This window comes from Priapulus caudatus, unplaced genomic scaffold (assembly GCF_000485595.1).
Source record: "Priapulus caudatus unplaced genomic scaffold, Priapulus_caudatus-5.0.1 Scaffold228, whole genome shotgun sequence".
NCBI classification, from domain to species: Eukaryota; Metazoa; Priapulida; class Priapulimorpha; order Priapulimorphida; family Priapulidae; genus Priapulus; species Priapulus caudatus.
Genome location: NW_014577289.1, coordinates 379,678 through 389,844, shown reverse-complemented (window position 1 = coordinate 389,844; position 10,167 = coordinate 379,678). Strand labels below are relative to the sequence as shown.

Genomic DNA, 10,167 nt, shown 5'->3' with positions numbered 1-10,167 from the left:
GAAATCAGCTTGTGGCAGTGGTAGAATTGAGCCAGAGCGAGAGCGCCATCTGTCGTGGAGTTTGCGCTGATCTCTATAATATATATCAGGAGTAGATAATAGGAGTAGATAGTACCCTATTATCTACTCCTGATATATATCATACATATTATAGAGATCAGTGACGCACATCCATGTATGCATGGCACATTCATAATATTATAATTTTATTACAATAACGCTGAATAGGCGAGCTCGTACGCCGGCGTGTGTTGAGTCTGAATGTTTTTGATTCGAATCTCATTTGTGTATTTTTTCATTTTTTTATTTTTTCATTTTCATCTATTTAACAATTTTTTCCTAATTAACGCAACTATTTACATGATTTATTTACAACAATTCATTAAAATATATATTTTTTTAATTACATTTAATTTATTAGTGTTAATTAAATTTAATTAGGGTTAGGGTTAGGGTTAGGGTTAGGGAGTAGGACATAGCACGCAACCACCAGCATCATCAGCTGTATGCATTCAACCAGAGCAATTAAATCAACTTTGAATTAAATTTCAAAACATAAAATTTGAAAAACTTAAATCATAAGTTGATTTAAGTGCTCTGATTCAACTTCGGAGATAGCCCACTGATCTCTATAATATGATTATATTATAGAGATCAGTGAGATAGCCGAGTTCGTGCGTGACGTCAGTGTACGTCACGACCATACTTTGGAACATGGAAACATATGCCGACTTCACTGTACACGCGCGCGGAAATGTAGACCAGCTGCTGATTCGTTCACTACATTAGGCCTAGACTGGTACCCGTTCACCACCTTCACTCCGGCATGCGGCGTATATCCTTCGCTTGTGTTCGCTACACTGACAAGTGTAGCGTGTGGAACTGTCGACCGGGTACCAGTCTACATTAGGCCCTATATAAGTCACGTTCACACGGTCATGATTTGGCTCGAGCCAAATGGGNTATAGTGAGATTGTAATGAATTGATATTCCTCCAGATTGCTAGAGCTCTCATTCCACCATCGCCTTATTACCATGTTTACTGGATTTGGATCTGGATCATTTCTCAACGTTCTCTCATTTAACCAGCTGTATGCCAGACGTTGATATCACATTCACTAGATAGGCTCGTAGGGTCTATGTCCCCCTGACCTCTGTTTGACCTGGCTCGTTTAGCTATTTCTGACTAACCCTAACCCTAACCCTAACCCTAACCTTATATATATTATATATTATATATATATATATTAGTCAGAAATAGCTAAAATAAAAAAACGAGCCAGGTCAAACAGAGGTCAGGGGGACATAGACCTTATCTGCACTAGATAGTTACATATCTTACATAAACTCTTTATGTTACCAATGATGTCATAATAATGTAAAACTAATAAAATCCTATAAGTTCCTTATAAATTCGTGTCTGTTCTACAGAGGTAAGCGCTAACAGGTTTGGCAGTACATGTTTTCAATGCTGTACGCTACATGCCAGTTCGTTTTAATTAACTCCTAATAAACATTTACCGAAATTTTAAGAACGATAACGTACCTATATATGCGCACCTAGTTCCGTCTTCGCCTATAGATAAAACTATTCTGCTCTTAAGTAAGGAAATGCTTGCTCTTAAGTACATTTTGCTCTTATGTAAAGGAATGCGAGCAGACGGTAAACCCTTCAGGCAAAGACGTTTGATGATTTATTACGCAAACCCGGTAGCAACATAGAAATAATATAGATAACCATATTATTATCTGTATTATCTATAGGTTATCTATATGGTAGCAACGTACTCACGTGAAAGTTGTTACGTTACTTCAACGCTGACACGAAGTAATAAATCTATTAGAAAGCTGTAGTGTCAGAGTACAGTGTCTATGAACGCCAGGTCAAGGCTATCAGACATAGGTGTGCGCGAAACCGGTAGGTACGTGGCAGTCGCGCGTGTTGACATCGTGTGTCCCTAATCCGTGCGCTTAACGAAACTGCACTTCCGTTGTAACTTTTATTAACCTTGCATGACGCCTATGCGAACCCAAAAAATACGTATGTTAAACCTAGTAATGTGTAGCTATGTTATTTCTCAACGATACGCATTAGTAAAAAAAATTATTAGATACTCTAAACGTATTTTTAACGCGACTTTGTAAAAGGAACTTTCACACGGCTTTAATTCTTTGTAATGCACTAAACATTTTCTGTTTTCAAACACATCTTCCGTGCTATTCGCATATTAATATTATTCGCAGTTAATATCGCATATAGTCAGCGTTAGGAAATGACAACCGATATAGAGGTGTTTGAATAACTGCTCTACTTCGTGTTGTTAGACGGATGACTACAGTTGGGAATATATTCGCACTCTAAATGCTAGAGTTTAGACACACGTCAAAGTTATATACCTATAAACCTATAAAACCTTAACGCGTCCAAGTTTTTAATTTTATGCGCGTTATATAGCTGTTACATCCGTGATAAACATTCAGTGATATATACCAACTGTATAAATAATGAATCTCGGATTATAGGTATTCAGTACATGTCGTGACATTCATTTATCTTTGTATATCAAATATCGCTGACCTAAGGATGTATGAAGACACAAGGCCGTACGATAAGTCATATAATTATTTGTAGTATATAGTGCTTCAAGTATTGACACGTCTTGTATGCATGATGTATATAGTAAATCATGCGACGCGCCAAGCCTTTAGTCGTAGGCGAAGCACAAGCGATAACGCGATGCTTACGCGTGTAAGTATATACCTACATGTTTGGGTGACACTCCTCGCAAGGATCTCTCAACCCAATTAACACCAATGATGATAATAATAATAGTATTGATAATAACAATAATACTAATACTGATAATAATGACAGTAATAGTCATGATATTTTACTCTATTGCAGTAAGTCTGACAGCTCTGAACTGCTGGAGTGTAACATGGGCCGCACACATGCAGAACTGGATGTTCTACATTAAATTGGTGGCACTGGGTGCAATTATTATCATGGGATTTGTGCAAATGATCCTGAGTGAGGGAGACATCCCAGGCTTCCAGTCTGCCTTCGCCGGGAGCTCGTCCTCGATCGGGGAGATAGGCCTGGCGATGTATTCCGGTCTATTCGCGTACGGCGGTTTGTAAGTCGATCATAAAATTAGATTATACATCCTTATGTACCATATATAACATGCTACATATTGCATTATGCATAAGCTATTACATATTATTTACTATGTGCTATAAACTGTATGGCAGCTGTTCGAACAAGTCGAGTGTTACACTGATTTTTATGTTTAGATTTGCTGAGAAAGGGTTATCTTGTGGCCCAGTTTATCTTGTTGGGTACGCCTGTGTGGATAGCTTTAGTGGGGAGAGATAAATTTAATTATCATACAACGAAAACATCGAACTAGCAAGTGTTTCTTAAGGTTAGAACTTGAAATCGGTTAAGGTTGTAATCATGACCGGAAGATCGGAAATATATGGTTTCATTGAGAATAACATATATCAGTTTTCATTCTGCATACGCGATATATAGTAAGGCAGATAAGGTCTATGTCCCCCTGACCTCTGTTTGACCTGATTCGTTTAGCTATTTCTGACTAATATATATATATAATATATAATAATATATATATATATATATATATATATATATATAGGGTTAGGGTTAGTCAGAAATAGCTAAACGAGCCAGGTCAAACAGAGGTCAAGGGGACATAGACCTTAAGAGCTATAGTAAGTGTTATATCACTATATTTGTTCATCACATGAGTCACCTTGTTCACTTTGAGTCATCACATTGTATCGTTATGACAAAGGATTAATATTAGAAGAAAGAATAACGAATAAATAGAAGAATACTACATCACTCACTAGTGAGCTATTGAGTTATGATTACAGACTAACTGAAGTAATATAGTGTTAGAGATAAATTAATGGCTGAAGATAAATCATAGATTGCTATACTGAGTGGTATCTTAAACTTATATACAATTTCACATGGTTTCTTTCAGCGAAGTCATTAATTATAGTGCTGAAGAGATAAAAGATGTTGAAAGGTATTTATTATTTATGTTTGGTAATTTAGAGAGCGGTTGGTGTGCGCAGCGCACGAACTTATAACTGAGTAAGTGTAACTCAAAAACCTCATTGATTTATATGACCGGACGCCCATGTTACCGGACGCCCAGCTCCCAGGCTACGCGTCCAGTCATATGCTTCTTATGTGAACCTAACTATATTTTTTCAGTAAAAAACAAACAATAAGTTTTTACGATAATATTACTTATCTTTAGGTATTTTTCTAGTAAAATCGACGATTTGAAAGGGGTGTGGCCTAATCGTGACGTGGATTTGGGAATCTGTGCTGAGATTTGTAATGAATAACCAGACGCGTAGCCACTGCGTTTAATTTATGGCATTTATTTTTATCCCAGTTTTATTAATCAATAAATGGGTGTTGTATCTTCGTGGCAGGAATCTTCCAAGGACGATATACATTTCCATAGCTATCGTGACCACTGTGTATACATTAGGCAACATTGCCTACTTCACAGTTCTTACGAAAGAAGAAATACTGGGGAGCAGTGCTGTTGCAGCGGTGAGAGGCGTAGTTAGATTACATTTTAAAAACAAGCGCTCCATTCCGATAAGGTGCAAGAAAATCTGTGTTGTGGAAATCAAGAAAATCAAGAAAGATGTGGTAATTTCGCGCGGGGCGGAAGCAACTTAATAGATATGATTCATCAATACATTTTTATGCGCGGAAAATGGTTGAACATTGCCTTATATATTTTCTGAGTGAGTCTTCGTGATTTTAACGTTTATTCATTCACAACGGTCACCTGGTAGCTGTAGCGTATCGATTGTTTTTCAGATTTTTGCGGAACGCACCATGGGACCTATAGCGGTAATAATACCTATCATGGTCATGTGTTCCGTGATGGGAGGTCTCAACTGTAACATATTCACTACTGGAAGGTTAGACATGTATTTTTATATACAATAGTATGATATAATTATATATAATATCTAAAATAAAGTTACTCTTAATTTTTTCAGCTAATTTTTTATATCCCGCTGACCGATATAAAACCTCGAAACACGAATAGCCATATATAGTAATTAAACAGGTATATAAGGTATATATAGCAGGTATAATAGGCCCTATGTAGATATTGCCACGGTAACTATTGTGGTGCTGTTTTGTGCTGCAACGGCATTAGTTTATGATATAAGTAGGTAAATTACACATTGTTTACGCTATACCCCGTACAGACTGCAAATTTGATCTTACGTTAAACTAGTTCGGGCCAGGCGTGCTCTCAATTTTTTCAGTGTGTACACGCTATCCCGGTCTTAATACGCACTAATCCGGACTAAGTTAGCCCTGCGAATGGAAGTGGGCCAGACCCGCTTCGAAGCGTGCTAGCTAAAGTTATCCCGCGCTAAATTGTGTGTGGACGCAAGCCGGGGCCAGGTACGGACGATATTTCGATATGCGGTGCGATATACGATGTACAGTAGTGTGTGAATTTTTGTCTGGAATTTTGTTTTTAGACTTCTCTTTGCCAAATTATAATTACAATTTGGCCAAAAGAGCTATTCAAAATGTATGGGAAGGCAGACATGGCAATGTGTATGTTTACGTTTCAATTGCTGATAAAATGGCCCAATTCAATATTATAATGGGATACCCAGATTCGAGTATACGCCGGTCGTAGTTTTTGCTGTGTATTCGGCCACCTGTTAATATTCTTCTTCATCTACTATTATAGACTATAACAATACAGTACAAATCTTAATAATGCCATAGGTCGTGCTGTTGTTTAACCGTCATTGCTGTCTGTTGCGTGACGTAATACGCTAAAGTGAGCATGCGCAGTTTACTCGTGCTAACTTTTAGCCCGGTTGAGTATTCATATTTTGTGTCTGTACGCTGCGATTAAGTGTGCGTCTGGCCCGGGCCTGGCCGATATTAGTTTGATGTAGGATAAAATTTTGCAGTCTGTACGAGATATTGAAAAATGCATGAAATTTTGCGTTCATGGGCAGATAGCAGTTGATCTCTCGAGTCCGCTGGTACATTGCGACAGGAAATACGCTCATTATCCCAACAAACCTTTTAATAACATATTAGTGTCACCGATAAAAGTTTCTGAACCGGGCCATTTTCAACAATTTGGCAGTTAAATGACATTACAGCAATGATAAATTAATTGCAGGGTTACATGCATGGAGATGCGTTCTCTATTCACGTTCTCCTGATTCTATGTAGTCGCTGTCGGCAGCTCGGGTTATTACCATGATTTCAACCGCCATCACGAAGTAGCACACCATTGTCGTACGTTATGCTATCATAAAAGCTACATTCCACAGCGGTAACATGCGCAACTAAGAACGCCTTTTCCTTACCAGGGTCTATTTTGTGAGCGCTAGAGATGGAGGACACTTGCCTTCCATCATAGGCATGCTCAACATACACCGTTACACGCCATTCCCTGCAATGATACTCAGCGTAATGCCTCGTTTATTACACCGTGTTATATTATTATTATACTACTACTACTACTACTACTAACTACTACTACTACTACTACCTACTACTACTACTACTAGTAGTAGTAGTAGTAGTAGTAGTATTTAGGGGTCTTTCACAATTATCAATATTTTCACAAGTGTACAAAGAGTACACTTTTTCGAGACCCCCCCCCCTTCCCCCTAAAAGTATATGAAAACAAATGTTGATTTTTTTCACACTGTTCTACAATGTCATAGAGATACATGTATATGAATTACATGCAAACCCTGTTACAACGAGCACGGATGTAACAAAATCTTGATATAAAGAATGAAATTTTCTGGCACAAACAAGTGGAAATAGATCAAAATTATTAAATACTGTTTATAATAAATAAGAATTCATTGTAACAAGCATAATTTGGTGGTCCCAATGATCTCAATATAAAGGGATTTGCCTGTAGTCTAATTTTGCTACAAAACGAAGGAAAATATTAAGAAATGCGTAAAAGATTTATATCCTGTTTGCTTAGTTTTATTGATTGATTGTTTCTCAAAAAGATGATGATGCTAACGCTGATTGTGACAATGATAATGATCATGACGACGATGATGATGATGATGATGACAGTGTTGATGGCAATCATGATTGCGATAAAGATGGTGATGATGATGATCATGGTGGTGGAGATGGCGATGACAGTGATGATGGTGAATTATCTACAAAATGACAAAATAGTATTTACCTGTTGAGGACGGTGCCCAATATATTGCATTGGACTGGAGTCTATGAAGAATGCATGTTCTCTGGCCTTCAGACACAACATCTGCTCGTTTACGTTGATCATTCACAAACACAAAGACATTTATAAACTCCATGTATTTGTTGGTCGGGTTCTTGTGGACAATACATCCTCGTTGATGAATTTCAACAATTGATCCAGGTCACCAGCGCGGCTAGAACTATTTCCCGCCATCGTGCTGGTTGGTTACACAGACTGTCTGTGTAACCAACCGGCACGATGGCGGGCAATAGTGTAGACTCAAGGTTTTTTCTGAGGGAAAATTAGACAACGGAGGTAATAGCCAGTTTGGGGAAAACGCGCATAATGGATTCAAATGCGTATTTGCACGTCACGTTGACCTAGCAAAGCGACCGCCGCAGAAGCTCGCCCAGCTTAGGGGGGTCCGGGGGCATGCCCCTGTAACATGTGTTTTGCACGTGTTACATGAATTAGTCAGTGGAGCTAGACTTCTAGTTGTTTTAGTCATAGTCTAGCTAGACAGAGCGTCGCGCATCTTGTACGGCTAGATTGATGTTATAGGGAGAATAGTAAACGTGTTTTAGGTCGGCCGTTTCTAGGGTCATTGTGAAATGGGGGTAGGGCGCGGTCTGTGAGAACGGTTACATGTGCGTGCAGAATGTAGTATGAGTTTCGGGGGGAATATAGAGAAAAGAAATGTAGGAAGGGGATTCTGGTTCTGGTCGCGGAAGGAGGCACACGCGCGTATGCGCGTGTGTGCGTTCTTTGTCTCTTTGTGCGATTGTCGAGATGTGGCTAAACTGTGCAAGTTATTAAAGATTATTCCGGCTACAACAAAAGTTTTGAATTTATATCTTCATTCTAACGTTACATTTTGGTTGCCGTGACAGTCCAAAACTTGGGTATCCCTTTGCGGACACAACGCAAGTTACTTCATTATTATATCGATCTACGGGCCAGCAACGAAACAGAGGAAGAATGACGGAGCGAGAGAGGGAGAGAGGGACGGAAAGAGCGAGTTCTGATGATGAGATGGGAGCCAGGCTGCGCTATAGCGCCGACGACGATGACGATGACGACGAAGATCGGCTGGAGATCGTGGAGAAGGAGGACCGTTGCTGCCGCCGCGTCGCCAAGGCTTGTCAACGGAGACGAGAAGGACGAAAAAGGAAGAATAGATTCCGAAGAAGGAAGAGAAGGATGCAGTCACACGAACGGAACAAAAACGCAAGAGATGAACGAGACGGAAATACTTAAAATGGGTGAGCGAAACAAACTGTGTCGGCATATACGCATACACCACGTACGTTACAGCCCTAAAAATACGCAAAAGTGAGAGTAATTTCAGCGATATCAAAATGTTCACTGCCAAATGTGTTGAGTTTCTGACTTGTATTGTGATCAAACTTTATCGTGACTTGTTTTCTACGCTTCATATGTGTTTTCTTATTGTATTTTGATTGTAGTTATGTTGGGTATTGATTGTAGGTTGTTTAATCGGACAGAAAGACGTTTCTCTCGTTGGGTGGAGTTAGGAAGATATTAGGGTAGTCTTTTTTTGCAATTGGTTAGGTTCAGGTTAAAGTGCAGATCAGCGAGGACGCTGAATCGATGACAGGGTATAGTCATCGTTTTGGAGAAAAGGGAGATAATGTAACATGTGTTTTGCACGTGTTACATGAAGTAGTCAGCGAGTCTATATACTAGGGTTGTTTGGTGACCAGTTAGTCTGCGTAGACGCAGCGTCGCGCATATTGGGCGGCTGCATTGATGTTACAGAGAGTTGGCGGATAAGCGGGTTTTAGGTTACGCAGTTTTTTGGGTCATTGTGAACGCGATCTGTGAGAACGGTTACATGTGCGTGCAGGATGTGGTATAAGTTTTGGGGAAATATAGAGAAGAGAGACGTAGGAAGGAAGATTCGGGTTCTGGTCGCGAGAGTACGCGCACACGCGACCGCGCGTGTGCGCGGGTCTTTGTCTGTGTGTAAGGAGATGTGATATGTTTAAGATATTAAAGGTTATACAGTTTACCACACAAGTTCTGGATTTGGATCTACTTCATCATTTCTACATGAACTCTTAATTCAACGTTAAACCCCCCGAAATTTTTTTGAAAAAAGGTGCAATTTGGTTTATTCTAAGCTATTCTGAACACATTGTATGACTCTTGAATCTATTTTTCAAGTTCTCAAAAGAAACAAATAAAGTATGAATATGAAATAATACAAGTATTCATATTTATAAAAATAGTAATACCGTCATGAAATGAAATGCGATTTTATTTCAACGAAAGCACTTTCCTAGTGTAGAATACAAACGAACACCCATTCGTATGTATGCATAGGTATAGCGCCCTTAATTTGCTGCTGGAGTCAACATGGCGCCTGTCGCGCTCAAGTACAAATTTTGAAAATTCTGAAAGCGTACGGCGGGCATTGACCCTCCCCCTTCCCCCAGCGTACGGTTTGTACGATTGTGAAAATGTTGATAATTGTGAACGATCTCTTATTATTATTATTATTATTATTATTATTATTATTATTATCTATTAGACCAATCCACCAGAGCGAGATAGCTATGCTTCTTAAATATTATTGCTAGGTCGGCCATGTTAGACTAGGTTTACGTGTTTTTCATAACCTCATATTACAACAATGGTTGTATTGGCTAGAGCTGCCTGCCAATCAAGCCAAACGAATAGGGCTGGCTTGATTGGCATGCCTTACAGATTATTACAGTTAGAACACTTAGAAGTCTTAATTGACTAGAATAAGAAATGCATTTTGACTGGGTAAATGGTGGCGCGAACGTCTCACACGATTAGTCTCATTATTATTAGCAGGAGTAATTAAAATCAAGTTTTGTTTTTATTCACGTCT

At 39.0% G+C, this 10,167-nt stretch overlaps 1 protein-coding gene and 1 long non-coding RNA gene across 2 annotated transcripts in view; both read left to right on the top strand.

Annotated features, from left to right (window-relative positions):
• The window catches only part of LOC106807680, a 16,662-nt gene extending 14,057 nt beyond the window's left edge, over nt 1-2,605 (top strand). The window contains exon 3 of the long non-coding RNA XR_001393694.1: nt 2,595-2,605. This is a non-coding gene — a long non-coding RNA (uncharacterized LOC106807680). The remainder of the gene's footprint in view (nt 1-2,594) is intronic.
• Nucleotides 2,606-2,951: 346 nt separating this feature from the next.
• Nucleotides 2,952-10,167, top strand: part of LOC106807676 (cystine/glutamate transporter-like) — a 9,210-nt gene continuing 1,994 nt past the window's right edge. Inside the window, exons 1-5 of the mRNA XM_014810095.1 lie at nt 2,952-3,137; nt 4,017-4,061; nt 4,480-4,603; nt 4,880-4,983; nt 6,421-6,520. Coding sequence (XP_014665581.1) covers nt 2,953-3,137; nt 4,017-4,061; nt 4,480-4,603; nt 4,880-4,983; nt 6,421-6,520 — 558 coding nt within the window. The 5' untranslated portion in view covers nt 2,952. The remainder of the gene's footprint in view (nt 3,138-4,016; nt 4,062-4,479; nt 4,604-4,879; nt 4,984-6,420; nt 6,521-10,167) is intronic.